Source organism: Helicoverpa armigera, chromosome 30, assembly GCF_030705265.1.
Source record: "Helicoverpa armigera isolate CAAS_96S chromosome 30, ASM3070526v1, whole genome shotgun sequence".
In the NCBI taxonomy this organism is placed as follows: Eukaryota; Metazoa; Arthropoda; class Insecta; order Lepidoptera; family Noctuidae; genus Helicoverpa; species Helicoverpa armigera.
In genome coordinates, this window is record NC_087149.1 from 1,449,869 (window position 1) to 1,469,122 (window position 19,254).

Genomic DNA, 19,254 nt, shown 5'->3' on the forward strand with positions numbered 1-19,254 from the left:
CAAAAAAGCATTAACAATCTTGAAATCATAATGAATCAAAATCTTAGAAAAGTCGCTAAAACCCTGTAACTCTCTCTGTCGTGTAACAAACCCTTTATTTCTGAGAAAGAAGAAGAAAGTCGATACTATATACTTAATAGAATGATTAATTACTTTTACCCGACTGCCAAAAAGGCTAATTTGTTCTATTGTATTATCAGGATAGCATTTGTATGACAGTAAATTATATAAAAAAATTAATATCAAATAAATATTTTTGACAAAAAAGAACACGTTAAAGAGCTTTTAGTAATCAGCAGTTAATGTATTAAGAATATGTGAATACATTTTAGGACGTGAATATATTAAAATATTTTAAACTTCTGATGCCTATGAAGATCTTCCCAAAAAAAATCTTACGATTCATTAAACGTAAAATATGCAATAAATAAATTATTTATTAAATATGCATTCACCAAAAATCTTTGCCAAAAAATAATTCCCACAGCCAAACGCCCCGTCGATATTCTAAAATATCTAAATTTAGTCGCGTCTTGCAGTCTGCTTGTAATAACTTCCAGTCGTCTGGAAACCGCCAAACCGATTTGACATTTGGCATCCCCGCCATTTTTTACGTCAAACTAAAAAATCGGATACACGACCCGAATAAAATAATTAATTGATTGATTGGTTGCAAGTGACTTTTTAAAACTGTGTCTTTAGTTTTATTTTGGACTTTAAAAAATATTTTGGACTATAAATATGGAGTCAGTAAATACAGCAAAAGTTATAGTGACAGTATTTTTTTTGTGTTTGTTCGTTGAAAGTAATGCGAAGTTGAATGAGAATAAGACAGATTTTGCAGCTGAACTTAAAACTCCGAGGAAGGTAAAAGTTTTTTTTATTTTGTTTATTAAAAAACTATATTGTTTTTTTATGAAGGCATTTTATTAATTTTCTTATTTATTAATTAAGTGTATTAAATTTGATATTACTTTGAATAAATATAAATAACAATTTTGTAAAATACACAGAAAAACATTTTTGCTTATTAAAACCTACTGACATTTATTTTTTACTTTTTTTAATAAAAAAAAAATGAAAAAGTAATGCTACAGTTATAAATATTTTTTTCTCTTTTTCAAGTAACAAAATATCACAAAAATCTTAAGAAACACTATAAAGACATGAAACACTGTTTTCTATAAACTTTTATAATCATCATGTGTGAGAAAATAAACCTTATTTATGACCCAATTACTGGTGACATTGCTTTATGAAATAAAGTTTTTAATAGGTGCTACGAAATATTCAAAAATATTTCTGTAATACTCACCAATCTATAATATAATATTATAAAGAGGAATTTGTATTTTTGTTTGTTTTTAATGGATACAATAAAAAAAACTGGTCCGGGTGTAAAAATTCTTTCACTGTTGGAAAGCTACAGTCTTCCCGAGTAACATAGGCTATATTTTATCCCGGTACGGGCAGTAGTGAAAAAAAAATCTTTCCTGTTTTCCCCCAGTTTCCCCCACGGGACGCGGGGGAAAACAGGAAAAGTATAAAAAATAAGATAAACACACAAATCTTTTCGTTACAATTTTGAAGTTTGTTTAGTTAAACGTCAATCAACTTAAAATTAAATACTTTATCAATGTCGGCATATGCATAAGCATAGACATGACATTATGAAAAGAAATAAAACACACTTTTCTCAATACGTGAAGCCAGATAGTCTGACAACCGATCTTACTAAGGGGCTATTGGCTGTTGGGTTGCCCGGGTAACTGGGTTGAGGAGGTCAAATAGTCGCTCCATGTAAAACACTGGTACTCAGCTGCATCCGTTTAGACTGGAAGCCAACCCCAACATAGTTGGGAAAAGGCTCGGGAGATGAGATCAACGCGAACGCTGCATAAGCTTGATCCGCGCTCTTGTACCACCAGCTCTTGTGAATAATTGTTAAAAAATATGAATATTATAGTGATCAGTTTTGTGTACTTATTAAGCCTTCTTTTTACAGCTAGAGCAGGGGCCCGATTCTGTTAAGTTAATTATGTCAACATTTAATAGAAATTCATAGCAATCGCAATAGCAGTTTTAACCTTAGCGGGCATTCTGCCACTAATATAAGACCAATCGTAGTATAATGACATTTGATTGGTTTGCGATTGGTCTGCCATTTGGTCTATACGGTAGTGTGCTCTACAATCATATTGTGTTTGTTATTAAGACACATTTTATTTTGAAAAAAAAAACCTTCAAACAGTGCTTTAAGTATTTTTATTCAATAATACTAATGAAAAACTATATTTTTTGCTAGTTCTTCTCTCTGGCACAAGAAACCAAACTTATAGCCAAAAATATAACACACATAACATTATATTATTTTCGAAATATCCCGTTGACAGATGAACGTATAGTTTTTTTTATGAATACTTTTGAAGTTTGACTATTTTCATAACATGTCTAGTCTATGCTTTAAATGCATATTTCGACATTGATAAAGTATTTTTAATCGAGTTTATCAATAATTTTATTCAATAGTTTTACAAAATGTTCTTATTATAGGGAAATATTAAAACTAGGTATCAAAATATTCATCCGCATCGCTGTCAGCGGGGATCGTGCCCAAAAGGCTGGCTGCATTGCCACGCTGGATGGCAATGCATATCCTTTGACCGAAGTATAGGCCAGCCCTTTGGTCACAAGTGGACTCCACTAATCGCTTACTAATTTTTACTATTAGTATTGTAATTAATAAAAAAGCAACGTATATAAAAAAAATAAAATAAAAAATAAATAAATAAAGTATTTAATTTTTATTTGATTGACGTTGAACTAAACAAAATTGCTACGAAAAAGTTAATGTTTATATTATTTCTTACTAGCCTATTCCCCGCGGTTTCCACCTCGTCCTGTGGGAACTACACCTGTACCGGGATAAAATATAGCCTATGTTATTCGGGAACAGTGTAGCTTCGAATAATGAAATAATTTTTCAAATCGGTTCAGTAGTTTTGAAGCCTTTGGAGTACTTAAATAAATGGTTCCATTGTAGGTATAATATAAGTATAGATATGAACAAACTTCGAGTGGGAGTGTCAAATGCAAGTTTGGTGCACAAAACATACAAAATGAGTAATTTTAATTGTTATTTTTAGCTCTTTATATTATTAGAGTAGGTATTTTCTTGTCTTTTGGCTTGATACTGTGACGCACGAGGCTGAATTATTGAGTCTTAATTCTCTTTTCATTGCAAGGAGCGATTTTGCGTGCAGATACAAAATCTACACTTCTTTACTAACATAACAAAGAGGAAACGTAATTTGTTTATACCCCAAGGGCTCCGAAACTACTGAAGCAATTTGAAAATTAACTTCCCGTGTAACATAGGCTATATTCTATTCCGGTGCGGGCAGTAGTTCCCACGGGACGCCGCTAAAACCGCGGGAAAACGGCTAGTTTAAAATATTATAGTAGAATTATATAATAATAGTCTGAATCAGAACACTCTTATAACATAGTATTATGATATGATTCACCATTGAATAAAAGCGAAGGAAAAAAACAGCTATTCATAAATTTAACAAATGATCCGACAACGACGGCCAGAAGATGTTATTAATTTTTACGATTCTTAGATTTTATTGCGAAACTTATATAAGATTTCAACTGCAAACATGTTGAAGGTTTTCCTACACGTGTTTTTTTCGTAGTTTTAGCTTCAAAAGTAGCTGAAAAAATCAAAATTTTCAAAACTGCTGCGTCGATAACTGACCAGCAAAAACACATAAGTACGAAGTGGGCGAAGGGTGGGCGTTTTGGGGGCTGTCTTTTCTAAATTTTGACATTCAAAAAATTTTGCAGCCAAGTTTGAATAAATGATTTTGAGTTTTCTCTCTCTCAGAAGTCTTTCCCTTTTATTTATTTATTTAAATCAGGCATCAAGGCCCATAGCAAACACTATACATAAATATTATAACATTAAAAATAATATACTAATACATATTTTATATAAACAACTTAAAAACTAATGCACACGAAGTGTCGGCGTCGTGTTACGCTGCGAGGTGGCTTTTGACTGAGGATCGTGGTCATTGTTTGATGGTCCTCATATTGCACGGATGACGTTTTGCAACCGGTTTCATGGTCATCCCGTGTTACATTTGTTAGAACTTGGTAAAAGCTGAGTCTCTGGTTTGATTTGTCAATATTATGTCAATATAGTATTTGTCAATTGTTTTTTTTGCGAAATCATCATATTATGATCTCCCGCTGTGAGTTAGCAGCGTGAGGGAGTGTCAGACTCTTACTGACTAAACCCCACCATGTTCCTTGAGTCCTTTATGTACCAGCGCCGCGGTAACTCGCGCGAACAATCCTGCAGCCTAGGTTAACTTAGGTACTACATAAAAAATACTATATATCTAATGTTTCGTGTATCTATCAACAACTTTCCTCCTATAAATTCACCCAATTTAATAGCGCACAAGCTTTTTACGAGGGAATTAATAATCTGTAGCGTGACGTTCTTTCAATGATAATAAAACTCAAAAATAAACCGCAAACCGCCATTATTATTTTATTTTTGTATGAAATGACGTTATTACAATAAAGTTGTTGTTTTCTAGACTTTGTCTGTGCTGTCTTAAATATTACATTTATGATATTTATTACTGAGACTACAGGGGCCCGATTCTCCTAATTTTACTTAAGCAACTAACAATTCACGTTCGACTCGATTCGACTGATATCCAATCCCGACTCGATTACGATTGAAGCGTATGTGGCATTCCACTATTTTTTCTTTGAAATAAACGTTTTTATCCTTTTCTGTCATTCAATAATGAATCATTTTGTCTGCAAATGATTTACGATTGCAAAATGATTGTACAGCAAACTACCGTATTGACCAAAATCACCAAAATAGCAGACCAATCGCACATCAATCAAATGTCAATCGAATACGATTGGTCTTTTATTAGTAGCAGAATGCCTGATATGGTTAAAACTGATATTGCGATTCGATTTCTATTCGATTTTGACATTATTAACTTAGGAGAATCGGGCCCCAGACAGTCGCACGGTCAACGACACCCTTTGTAAAAGTGGATGACAGCTGATGTTCCGCCTTCTAACTTCCAGTAAAGACTGTTAGGGTAAAGGTGTTCAAATGACGGCAGGGAACCACCAATTTATCCTGCGTTCGCAAAAATGAACAAAGTTGCTTAACCTTATGAGAGATTGAAGATTGAATTTTGAAGTTAATCTCAAATTGAAAAACCACGGACAGATCGGTTATTTTTAATTAGCCACGAGCTCTTTCATAATGGAATAAAAATAACCAAAACTAAATTCACCAGATTTTCATAATAACATCAACAGTAGGTACCTACATAATTAACTTCTATACATTTATGTATATTTATCAAATTGTACTACCTATTAGTTCCTTTTTGTTTCCTTTTTATAACACTCTGCATTTTTGTAACGACATTCAATTTTGTTTCATTTTGGTGACTGTACAATTTATTTTGATATTACCCATAACATAAACCAAGTTATATTTGAACTGCAAAGCTTTTAATATCTTGAAGATTGTTTTATCTGCTCCGATATACATAACATAGGTTGTTAGCATTGAATGAAATCATTTCAGTTGGCTGCCAAAACACTTGAGTTTCTGTAAATGTGCAACGCGCTGGTTCTCTTGAAACGCGACAAAATGATTTTAATGAATTGACGGTTTGTAAATGATTTTTAATATTCAAATGTAATCAGATAAATAATATTCGAAATAAAATGAAATGTAATGAAAGTTATTACAATTAAAATAATACTTAATCGATTTGAATTGTAAGAACTCTCGTACTTAAACAAGATCAAAAATTGCTTTGAGTTATAGATATTATTAGCGCTACAACGCCTCAAATCAAATGTTAACAACACATTTAGATAAAACGTCAGAAAACAATTTTATATTTGAATTTCCGGGTTCAGCATTCAACATTCATCCTAATAGTTACTCCGTCAAATCGCCCCTTTTTTTTTTTCGACGTCAAAAATCATCAAATGCCCCCTCCCGCTGTGGGTTACGCGCGGCGAGGGAGTGTCAGACTCTTACTGACTAAACACCGTCGTGTTCCGTCGTAGGCCGCGTATGTACCAGAGCCGCGGTATCTCTTTCGAACAACCCGCAGCGTCATATCGCCCCTCCGAAGTCCACAATTTGACGTTTCACGCATGTGCAGTAGTTCATTTTGTCCATAGACAAAACATTGCTAAAAGTTAGGTATTCGACTACAAAAGTAAAACTAGCCTTCTTCTACCAAAAATTAAAATGATCTGCCAAAAAACTAAAATAATGCGTCTGTCAAAATTTCGACGTTACATATTACCTACTTATTTACAAACACTGAAAACTGAAAATCATGAAAGAAAGAATGCATAACATTAAGATGTTTCAAGGCGTTCAAAAAACGACAAGCTCTTAAAATCTAGTTTTTATTTCGCGCCAATATTTTTTTATTAATAAATATCTGTGTTATTTGTTATTTTTCGTACAATTTGTGGTAAGTATTTCAAAATAGTTATGACTTCTCAAACGTACGGATAGTAGAATATTGTGTAATAACTACGGAGAAAAAAATGACTATTGGAGATGTCATAACGCAAAATCTCCTAAGAAAGTAGCGCGACAACATGCGGGTGTCCGAGGGACGAGGAACGTTACTAGCTCCTCCCTTGCAAACCTTCTTTGGATCTGTCCATTTTTTTAATACCAAAAATACCTAGTTGTCAGATGTCTAAAAGAACCCGAACGCCTAGTTAGTTCGTCTCGTAACTGATCCATATCCAATTTTTCGACACACATTATTAGTTTTAAGTTTTTTTTTTTAAGTAAATATAAATATAGTTTTTTTTTAAGATTACATTACAGGTTTGAAATCACTAAGTCGCTTTTTCTGTCCCTATGTCTCTTTGTGCACTTAAATCTTCAAAACTACGCTATCAATTTTCATGCAGTTTTTTTTATAGATATAATGATTAAAGAGGAAGTTTTATATGTATAATAACATACATTAAATAGTGGGGAAATACTGTTATCCCGTGCGAAGCCGGAGCGGGTTGCTAGTTGTAAATAAATAAAGAAAGCAACCTAGCTACTTATTAAATATCCATACCCATACATTTCTAAATTCTAAACTTTTCCCACCTGCGTCTATAATCTTCCTATAACACATATCTGTGCCAATTTCCGGCTGGAATCGTAAATACTGTCACCTTCGGATATGTCCAGTTCTAAAACCGTATAAATTGTGTGATGCGCTCATTTGATCGTCTAATATCCACGTGGGCTTTGATACATGAGTCAGTAGCTGCCGTGGTATTACGTAAAATGTGCTAAATTATGAGAAGGAATTTTTTGAGGGCTGTAAAAATTTGTGCGTTCCTTATAAGATTTGTTTGTATGTAGATGTAGGTATGATCCCAATTGTCGAGAAATCATAAACTCACGGGAGGTGAGTAATTAGTATGTATATTAAGGGAAGGTTCATAACTGCTGCCGGGGCTGCGTGAATGTTCCTGCCGGGGCTGCGGGATGGTTCGCGCGAGTTACCGCGGCCCTGGTACATAAAAGGCCTACGACGGAACACGACGGTTTTTAGTCAGTAAGAGTCTGACACTCCCTCACCGCTGCTAACCCACAGCGGGAGGGGTCATTCGATGATTTTTGACGTCGTTAAAAAAAAAATGGAAAATGCGTCGAGCGTATCATAAATGTATGTATATCGACGCACCAACGCCTCATCGGTTAGGAGTGTGTGAGTTTGGATAATAGGTACGCGACGCATGTTCCGTCTGATATGAACCTTCTCTAAGGCGGGTTAAAAAAAATGCTACTGGTGAGATTATTTTTAATGGCAGCCACCGGGAATAGAGAGAGCTCAATAAAATTATCGAGAAATTCAATAGGCAACCTTTTACAGGTTGCAGGTGGACGCTAGTCATGAATACGATGCATTTATAAAACCTACGACTGTTTTACTGGAAAAATAACGATTTTGTCTCAGTTCAGTAATAGCAAAACATATGCAAAAATAAACAAATAGCAAAAAGTAAACAAAAAAGTTATAAAAAAGCGACTACCAGACGAAATGTGTTTGGATACGTTTAAAAGAGTAGGTAATTATAGTGCCAATGTTTTTTCAAAGACTAGACATTGACGAGACCCGACGTCAATTAGCAAAAGATTCAAAATACGGTTATTCAATACTATACTTTTTAATTCGGTTAGTGCAATCGCCGATTTTACCAATAGGCGGCAAGTATCATCATCATCTTCTGCGCCTTCTCATAACCATGTTGGGGTTGGCTTCCAGTCTAACCGGATGCAGCTGAGTACCAGTGTGCTACAAGGAGCGACTGCCTATCTGACCTCCTCAACCCAGTTACCCGGGCAACACCTTCGTGAGACTGGTGGGTTGTCAGACTTTCTGACTTCTTTCTATGCAATTTATAAGAAAATGCGAACTATGGCGTCCCAGATTTTTCTCGTCAAAATTACAAATGAAAGTGAATTAAAATTATTTTAAAGATGCTTTACCAAGTCAAAAAAAAAAACAATTTTTGATTATGTTTACTATTCTCAATTCTCATTGTACAATTTTGCTAAGGCCTCGACCCAAGATGTGATCTTAATGACAATTTTACTGTTTAAAAAATACCCAGATATAATCTAGCCTTTTTATTGACTCTGGTCAATTCGAGGTCTGCCCCCAAATCGCTGCAACATTACAAACTAACTACGTACAGACAACTGTTACATTTTCTAATAGCGACCATATATTCGCGCCATGTTGGCGAGTTGCCAGCATAAAATATCGTACGAACATTATCGAGAGGCGGGTTATCATTTTATTGGCTGTATGAGTTATACCTGTGCGTAGTATTTATATAAAATATAAAAGCTAATATAGAGCGCTGTCAAGGTTGTGCTTTATAAAAATGGGGGGAAAATTAATTAGATTTTGGGGAAAAATTATTTAGAAATACGTGAAAGTTTATGAAATAGTTGAATTTGATTGGACTACTTACATCATTTGATAAATCTATTCCTTACTCACAAAGACACAATTTCCTCCATATCCTTAAAATATGTAACAAGCCTAACGGATTGCTATAACCGATCTCTCGTTGTTTTGTTATTAAAGATTGTATGACATCATTTATAAGGAGATAGGTTAAAGGAATCCACATTAAGTAATGACAAAAAGTATAACGAGAAATATACCTACTTCAATATTACGTACCAAGAGTAAAATTATTCCCTCAAGACGTGGGTGAAAATACCTATCAGATTTTTAAAAATACCTGAAGAAAACAATGAATGAACACTTTGGCACCAGCGTCACAGACTATCTATAACAATCAATAAGACATCTGTGTTTAAAATAAACAACATCGTGTGAAGGGCGATGCACTTTGCATTATGAAGATCAAAAAATATGCACCTTAAATCTGAGTTTGTAGCCAAAATATAAATGAAATCGGAGAAAATATATTTTATGTTATAACTAGCCGTTTTCTCGCTTTTTCAACCGCGTCCCGTGGGAACTACTGCCCGTACCGGGATAAAATATAGCCTATGTTACTCGGGAAGAGTGTAGCTTTCCTATAGTGAAAGAATTTTACAATTCGGTCAGTAGCTTCGGTGCTAATCGGTGCTTTATAGGTACAGACAAGGTTTAGGTATTATAACCGCAAACATAGCGATTTTTTATCTATTTTATTCAGCTCCTTGCATTTAAAATGAATGATAATGCAAGTTTTTCTACAAATACGCACACCACTCCTGCGACTTTCAGCCTAGCAAATCCTGGCACTTAGCCGGGAAACAAAAACATGATAGATTGCCTCAACTGCCAAAATTTCGCAAAAATATTAATTTAAAAGCTGTTCACTTTGAACACACACTTCCGCAATATACAATTAGTCTTTGAAGTTAGAGATTTATAGTGTAAACAGTGCTAAAAATGCTGTTAACAGCTAGAAAGCTGAAAAAACTAGTCATAACATATATAACCATAGAGAACAAAATGACTAGCGGAGATGTCATAACGCAAAATCTCCTAAGAAAGTAGCGCGACAACATGCGGGGCGAGGGGGACGAGGCACGTTACTAGCTCCGCCCTTACACTCTTTCTTTAGAACCCGCCATTTATATTCAAAATAAAATCTCCAATCAGTCAACAATTTGACAAGGAACCAGAACGCCTCGTTAGTTCTAGTAACTGATCACGGCTACCGTGCGTTGTTTGAGCTACAACAAGGGACCTGACCTACCTTCCTTATGGCATCTCCGCTATCTTTCCTTCCTCCGTGCATAAAACCTATTTATTTTTTGTCTATGGTATGTACGTATGTGTTATTACTTTGGTTCATTATTCGTTCGTTTAAAAAATAAAGTCTGTGTTGCCACCTGTCAGTAATAATTTTCTACTAATGTTGCATTCTTCTAGAAATATATTTTTGTTACGCAGTTTTTATTAATTCTACTATTATTTTTGTAAATTGAATTTATAATATTTTCATGTTCCAAAGTGTTGACAGTTTGTTAATGTCGTGTGTGTTTGTAGATTGGCGTAAGTAATAGTTTCGCCTAGTAATACAACCTAACCGATTTCCCGCGGTTTCACTCACGTCCCGTGGGAACTACTGCCCTTAACAGGATAAAATATAGCCTATGTTACTCGGGACGAGTGTAGCCTTCCAACAGTGAAATAATTTTTCAAATAATTCCTATAGTTTCGGAGCCTTACAAACAAACAAATAAATATTCCTCTTTATTATATTAGTATAGATAGATTGGCAAAAACTAAAAAAAAACTTGTTATCTTTAAATAATACACGCGAGGATTAAAATTAGATTTCTATAAACAAAAAAACTCTACATGAATGAATCACGTTCATGCTTTGAGAATAGACAATAGACGCCCAACGCATCCCGCGTTGTTAAAAATAATACAATAACAAATTAAAAATAGTTTGTTTCTTTCTTTAACAGAATACCTAAGTAAAGCACAGAATTTAAAGCAAAACACTTTTGAAGTAGTGGTAAAGCACCATACCCGCAATAAAATTCCGTTTGTATGTACTATCTGTATATATTGGACTAGCTTCTGCCAGCGGTTTCACCCGCATTACGTGGGAACTACTTCCCGTACCGGGATAAAAAGTAGCCTATAGCCTTCCTCGATAAATGGGCTATCTAACACTGAAATAAATTTTCAAATCGGATCAGTAGTTCCTGAGATTAGCGCGTTCAAACAAAGAAACAAACAAACAAACTCTTCAGCTTTATAATATTAGTATAGATTGGACACCAATGTTTGATGAAAGGTGAAGGAAAATATCTCGCGGAAACCTGTGAACCAATAGCAGTCCAATGGTATGTCATTGGAAAACAATTGGTAAAATCTTAGTAGCAGAATACCGCTAAGGTTAAAACTACTATTGAGATTCAATTGATATCCAATTGACACATTATAAACCAGAAGATTGGGCGCCTCGACTACAAAGTGTAAAATCAGCAACCCGCATTGGGCAAGCGTGGTGATTAATGCTCAATCCGTCTCTGTGTGAGAGGAGGCCAGCAGTGGGACGACAAAAGGTCGATGATAAAACACTTTTGAAGTTATAAATGAAAAATTATCATTACATACACACACGTCTTTAATCTTCTAGTTTTGTTTACAAGTTTTGTATTTCACAAAAGCTGTTTACGTTAACTAATCAAAGCGAACTAAAGGAAACTGTGAATAAGTATGTTTATTCGTTTAATGAATGAATTGGACACGTAACATTATTATTAGTTGGAAACTAATTGTTGCCTTTGGTTTTCCTGTACTACTTAAAATTTTCTATGTATAGTGTAGGTACCTATATGATGTCCTCCTAGCCGATTATCGGCTACGGCGGCTGTTCTCATATAAGGAGATCAGCCAGCTGCGCAGGACATATTATTATAGTGCACGCACTTTGCGCAGACACAAGTGCTCTCATAGCCCGATGGGAGTATAGTGTAGGTATAGGTAAAAATATGTCTAGGTATTCTCTATTCTAAATTATCCTCAAGAAAAATGTGGCAATCACAATCTCTTCAATAGTTTCTGAAATAATCAGACTGTACCAGCAGAGAATTTAAAATTAAACTTTAACATGCCTACTTAATAGGCTGTCAATGAATATCTTTGGCAGTCGTTACGGGTGGTCAGAAGCCAGTAAGTCTGACAACCAGTCTAACCAAGGGGTATTGGGTTGCCCGGGTAACTGGACTGAAGAGGTCAGATAGGCAGTCGCTCCTTGTGGCACACTGGTACTCAGCTGCATATGCCGACCCCAAACATAGTTGGGAAAATACTCTGGAGATGATGATGTGTTTATCTATGCTTAATTTTTACCCATAATTATTAATTGGCGTTTCCCGGAAACAATGGAGTATTTCAGTTTATGCTTCGATACATGTAATCGTCTATTTATATCGGAGTTGATTGCCGAAGCAATTAGCTAGAAAACACGTATTTCATATTCCGTAATAGATTAACAATCTATAAAGTTTGTTAACGCAAAACTGTTGCAAGAAACAATAAAATACTACGTTGGTATGGTAGGTAACCATAATATTTGCAAAATTCTATTCCATTCTAGATGAACTAAATAGTCTAAATACACTTATTTTCGAAATAAAAACTTAATCTTGTATGCAGTTGGCTTAAAGCACATGTGTATTTTAATGTAGACTCGCCGTTTTCCAGCGGTTTCACTCGCGTCCCGTGGGAACTACTGCCCGTACCGGGATAAAATGTAGCCTATATCACTTGGGGAGAGTGTAGGTTTACAACAATGAAAGAGTTTTTCAGATGGGTTCAGTTATTTCGATGACAAAGAAAAAATATTTGTTTCCTCTTTATTATATTAAGATTAGATTTACTAATACTCTAGCAAGAAAGAAAAAGTATCAAGATATTCACCAACCACCAGGAAAATTCAATACAAAACATACCTTCAATCTTCAACCTAATATAAACGTCAGCTAACCTATATATTTGTTCACAGCTCAACGATGGAGCGGCCATGGTGTTCGCTGATGAACTGAAACAAACGCTTGACAGATACCTCTTCGGGATATGCCCACAAAGCTTTAAGGTAAGACAGATTTATATACCGAGGATACCTTGTTATAGTTATCGGCACGAATCTTGAGCTCTGGCCTTCACCTACGCAGAAGAAATTTATTGGGTCCCTTTTGTGGTATGAAGTGAGGCGCGGGGACCGGCTAAAGCGGTGATTGGCCAGCGCATCGCGTCATAGCCGTCACTCGGGATTGGTTCTTTGCTAATAAATCACTTCTGCGCAGATGTAGGTCAGAGCTCAAGATTCGTGCCGATAACTATACATTGACTTACATTAATCGTAGCCTAAGTAAAGAACCAACCTCTCAAGTATGAGCGGGTTCGATGATTCAATGTAACTTTTCTAAGTAAATATATCTTGGCTACAAATGACCGTTTTTCGAAGGACAAGATAAAGTGGTGGGTCCCGGCTGTCATTTGATCATCTTTGGCAGTCGTTACGGGTGGTCAGAAGCTGGTACGTCTGACAACCAATCCAACCAAGGGGTATTGGGTTGCCTGGGTAACTGGGTTGAGGAGGTCAGATAGGCAGTCGCTCCTAGTAACACACTCGTACTCGGCTGATTAGACTGGAAGCCGACCCCAACATAGTTGGGAAAAGGCTCGGCAGATGGCGATTACCTATTTTTCACGATTACAACTATTTTTATGGTTAACCTTAACGCCTTGAGAAATATTTTTGCCATTACTTTACGGATAGCTAATTCAAAAAAATCTTGTAGGATAGTTAATTCTAAAAAAAACGGCTGGGTTTTAATATGTCTAAAATACTCATGATTCACATCATAATCAGGCGTAATTAAACACTGCTGTGTACTTCACAAACACCATTAAATTTCGAACCAAAACGTACACAATTTGACGCCCTGACGCAAAACCCATGTTTATAATTTCAAAGTTCCACTAAGAGCACACACTGGAGACTAAACAGTCGGCCAACAATAGGCCCTGTAATGGGAAAAAATATATTTTTAAAGAAAATCTTGATTCCAATCAAAGTTTTCAATCGGGCTGGGGCCCGATTCTGCTAAGTTAATAATGTCAAAATTGAACTGAAGTCGTTGCATTCTGCTACTAATATTAGACCAATCGTATTCCAACGACATTCCATTGGTTTGCGATTGGTCTGCCATTTGGCCTATACGGTAGTTGGCTCTACAACCGTAAATAATTTGCAGGCAAAATGATTCATTATTGAATCACAGAAACGGATAAAAACGTTTATTTAAAAATAGCGGAATGCCACATACGCTTCGATCGTAATTAAGTCGTGATTGGATCTTAGTCAGATGTGAATCGTATGTCGCTTAAGTAAAATAGCAAAATCGTGCCCCTAGGTCTGACAATGGTCAAGTCAAACCTGATCATATTTACCTACCTGCGTATGTGCGAACCTATTATTCATCTTTATACCTACTGATTTATGAGCCCAAACAAACAGTCGACCGACTAAAAGTTTGCAGTGTGCCACTAAATACGAAATGAAATCAGTTTTGCCGGTTATATTTAGGACGAGTAAATATCGTCATGGTTATGCAAATGTACGAATGTGTTTATTGGTTTACTTACTGCATGCGTTAATTTTGGATCGCATTGATGTTTTTATGTTAAGTTCATGGACGAAAAGTTAAAAGGATTTTATCTGCGAAATAGTTAGGCTCCAGAAGGAACATGGTGGGTTTTAGTCAGTAAGAATCTGACACTCCCTCACGCTGCACCCACAGCAAGGGGGATCATTTGATGATTTACATTATCATGAAAACATCAATAACGAATCGTCCTTTTTCCAACCGTTTACAAAATATAACCAAAGTTTTATTACATAAAGCGACTGACTATCTGAAGACCACTATCCAGCTTAACCCGGGCAACTCGATAAAAATTGTGAAGCTCCCTAGACTGTTTAGGTATCCAAAAAATTTAGGCGCGATAGAGAGCATAGCTACTTTCTATTTGTATTAGGCAAAAGTACTGTTACAGCCTTTTTATCGTCCCACTGCTGAGCTGCGGCCTCCTCTCACATGGAGTAGGATTGAGCATTAATCACCACGCTTGCTCAATGCGGGTTAGTGATTACAGACTTTATAGTCCAGGTTTCCTCAAGATGTTTTCAGGCAAAAGTAACTTACCTATACTAATATTATTAGGAAGGATCACCACTTTTTCCCTCTACAAATAACAAGACTCCCTGCCAGTTAAGAACGTTTGAAATCACAATATTATGATACAGTCTCGTTGGTTCCAGCTGCCGCTGAAGGGCAAGAACATGACGACGGTGACCTGCGACCTGGATGCTGATCAGCATGACTTGGCTGGCAGGTGAGGGGTTGAATGGGCCAACAGGGCCAAAGTCTGCCGGGGCTGCGGGATTGTTCGTAAGAGTTACCGCGGTCCTGGTACAAAAAAGGCCTACGACGGAACACGACGGTGTTTAGTCAGTAAGAGTCTGACACTCCCTCACCGCTGCTAACCGACAGCGGGAGGGGGCATTTGATGATTCTTGACGTCGTTAAAAAAAAAGTTGAGGAATTATTTGATGGCCTTAGTAGGTAACTTAGTTGTGTTGGGAACTATTTTCTGCTGCCCGTGGTTCTAGGGAACTACTTGCCGCACGGGGATAAAAAGACGAATGTATGTGATTCTGGCATATGGTATAAACCTGTACCCGTTGCTAGCTTACTGCCAAGTTTCATCAAAATTCATTCAGTAGTTTTTGTGCGGAAGAGCAACAAACATACCCACACACAGACTACCTACATCCTTTGTTTTTCGCATTTATAATTAAGATAATAAATGTTAAGAAAATGAGGTGGTTTAGTAAGTACCCAACTAGTATTAGAAATAATCTGAGTTTTTTTATACCTAACGAATATTTAGTCCGATAATGTACTTTCGCCGGATGCAGGTGAATAGCTATTTATCTACAAAATTCAGTCGCCTTGCAGTAAACCGTATTAATAAATGATTCTACAGTAGCTTCCACTCCTTTACAGACTGGCAACACTAGCTCTGCGCGCGCACAGTGCGGCGCGGTCGGACTGCGCTCGGCTCGGCGCCGCGCTCGCCAACACGCTCGGCGATCTAGCGCGCACCGCCGCTAATCGACAGCTGTTGGCTGCAGGTTTGTTTGATTAAGTTTTTGAAGCGTTATTTATGTAGGTATAATATGAAATACATAGACTGATGAACAGATTAGCGTCTCTTTCGGTGCGTAGTCAGGTAAAAATTGGTAGTTTAATAGCACAAAAGTTAAGCCATTTCAAAGTATTGGCGACGAAAAGATCAGAAATGTTGAGTAAACATGCTGCTCTCTGAAAATGATTCCGAAATAGGTCGTAGTAGTCGTTAAAAGAACATAGTTTAAAGGAATCAAACTTCAGAGCCGCGCAAATATCACAAGTTCTCTAAATAGATCTAATCTACTTCCTGGAAGTTGCACACTCCATGACAAAATTGAAGTCGCCCTAAATCCTAAATTCGACATGGCCATAACAAAATTCCTTTCATTACAACTTCGACAAAGTGCAACATAGACGTTAATATTAACTACGCGAAACGAATAGCTTCAGAGTACCCGCACACTGAAGACTTTTAGTCGGCCGATAGTTCGTTACATCTCCGGAGCCTTTTCCCAACTATGTTGGGGTCGGCTTCCAATCTAACCGGATGCAGCTGAGTACCAGTGTGCCACAAGGAGCGACTGCCTATCTGACCTCCTCAAACCAGTTTCCTGGGCAACATAATACCCCTTTTGTAAGAGTGGTTGTCAGACTTACTGACTACCCAACGACTTTTAAATATGTTCAATGACAGCCGGGACCTACAGTTTATCGTGCCCTTCGAATCACGCACATTACAAAGATAAGGTATACCTGATCTGGTGCTATAGCACGGGTCAGACCGACAGAAATCTTACATTGGAAACAGGATTTTCTTTAAAAAAAAATTGCTATACATCGGGTCAACTATCGGCCAACTATTCTGCTTTTCTACAGTGTGCGGGTACTTTTAGGTTTTACAGAGCTATAACTCACGACCGTTGAAAACATAAAGTTTCGGACTAATTTGCTCCCTCGACCGTTTCTAAGAGCTTGTCGGAATTTAACGTGCGAGCTAAAAATATGTAGATGTATGTTTTGATTTCTTGTTTTCTATAAATATGTTTTTGAAATAATAATTTTACAATAAAGATTTTTACTTGGTCTTTAGTGACATGGTTCAATTAGATAAGGAACTGTACATTTATATAGTTTTAAAGATATTTTGTAAATATAGACAGGCATTTGGTAGATATATAGATAACGCGATAGAGTTAAAGTTAGAGAGTAGTTATATAAAAAATTGATTAAAATATGAAGGTGTATCAAAATAAGAAGCTTTGTTGTAGCTTCTTGCGGCAATTAAAAAAAAAACTCAAATATATAGAATCTACTCTATAGCAGCAAAATCTAATCATACAAATTGTCTGTAGATATGCTTTATTTTCTAAAATTAATTCTTCTTTCCCACAGCTGCGAGTAACGAGCAAAAGAAGAGGAAACTCTCAAAAAGCCAGAAAATGAAGATCCAAGCGAAACAGAGGACAGCCCTCGCCGTCAAGAAGAAGGCTGCTGCGGCCGCCGCTGCCGCTGCAGCTAAGATGTCCGCCTAATAATATAGGAGCACTGAATGTTTTATGCAGTTGACAGCTGTCAGTTTGCAAGGGATATTACACTACAAGATTCTTGGATATTTTTATACTAATTGACAACAAGAAATAATCAACTGCAACAGAAAACGGTCAGACAGTTATTTAACCCGAGGAATTGAGGACCGCTTCCTTTTTGGGAAGTCGATCAAAAATGGACCTGCATGGCTTTTTAAGTTTATTGATACTTTTTTTTAACTGTTTATGACTCACCATAAAAAAGTTTTTATTGAAAACGGCACGGCATTTATCGTGACGTATGTATGTATAAAAAAAAACTAAACCAAACGAATATTTGAGTGAGTCTTTTGATAAGATTTTTATAGATAACTAAGAAAAGAAAGGGGTTTATGCGTACCTATTGGATACTCTCTGGAAGTGGGACTTGGATGGATTCCAGAAATTCTTTCACTAATAGAAAGCTCTGTTATGTATGTATGTATATTTATTAATACAGTTATAAAAACTATTTTTTATTTGCGTACAATACTGACAATGTCATTAGTTAGCATGTAATAAAATTATTATTTTCTATATGAAAACCTACTTGAATGTTTTCTATATTATTCTGTTCTTCCCAGTTCATGAAAAATGTTGTGGTATTTTTCAATGGCGTTTATTTTATACATATTTATATTTTTCAAGCATTTCCGAGAAAAAGATAGGAATTTTGATGTTTAATAATCTATGATAGACGAAATGTAATTTTTCATATTGTTTATTTTCTCAAGTTTTTAAACAAAAACAGAGCTTATAAAATTGTCTTTTTTTCGTTTACTCTTACACTGGGTTACACCATTTAAGTACAACGATAGCCGAACCATTTTCAGTTGTCAAATCACCGATTTGAACAAATGGCTTGGTAAGGTTTGTGTATATGTTACATTGGATTCTATTATTGTTGATTGAAAAAAGAATCCTGTATCATAAGCTGTTCTTCAAATATCAGAATTTTATTAACTTTATGTTTAGTTATGTATTCAAGTCTCTGTAAATAATCCAAGAATAATAATAAATGAGTCTGTCTCCAAGAATAACTATTATATAATATTATGTGAATAGGCATTAAATGTGAAGTTCCTTGTATATTTTTTAAATTAAACTATGTTAAATAATTATGATTATGCAAATACTACCTACATACGAGGATGCTTGTGCACTATAATACCTACATACGAGGTATACGAGGTCTCCTTATACGAGATCAGCCACCGTGGCCGATCAATTCTGTTGATTATTTTTAATCCACGCACTTGTAAATGAGACGTTAATATTGCACGCTTTAAATGAGATTATAACGTTTATTTTAACTTTTAGGTTAATTTATATTATTATTTAAGTTATTATAGGTAAGAAAATAATGTATTATGTATGATAAATTACTTG

General features: G+C 35.7%; 1 protein-coding gene across 2 annotated transcripts; it reads left to right on the plus strand.

Moving 5' to 3' along the window:
- The first annotated feature begins 546 nt into the window (after window positions 1-546).
- Window positions 547-19,240, plus strand: LOC110380552 (uncharacterized). Of its 2 annotated transcripts, none has more exons than XM_049848288.2 (5): window positions 547-867; window positions 13,105-13,194; window positions 15,412-15,500; window positions 16,175-16,302; window positions 17,693-19,240. In XM_049848288.2, exons 1-5 carry the CDS (start codon window positions 742-744, stop codon window positions 17,830-17,832), a joined length of 573 nt encoding a protein of 190 aa, XP_049704245.2. In that variant the 5' UTR covers window positions 547-741; the 3' UTR covers window positions 17,833-19,240. The 2 variants fall into 2 exon arrangements, with proteins under 2 accessions (XP_049704245.2, XP_049704246.2); XM_049848289.2 differs by having other exon boundaries at window positions 548-867; window positions 15,427-15,500.
- Window positions 19,241-19,254: the final 14 nt, after the last annotated feature.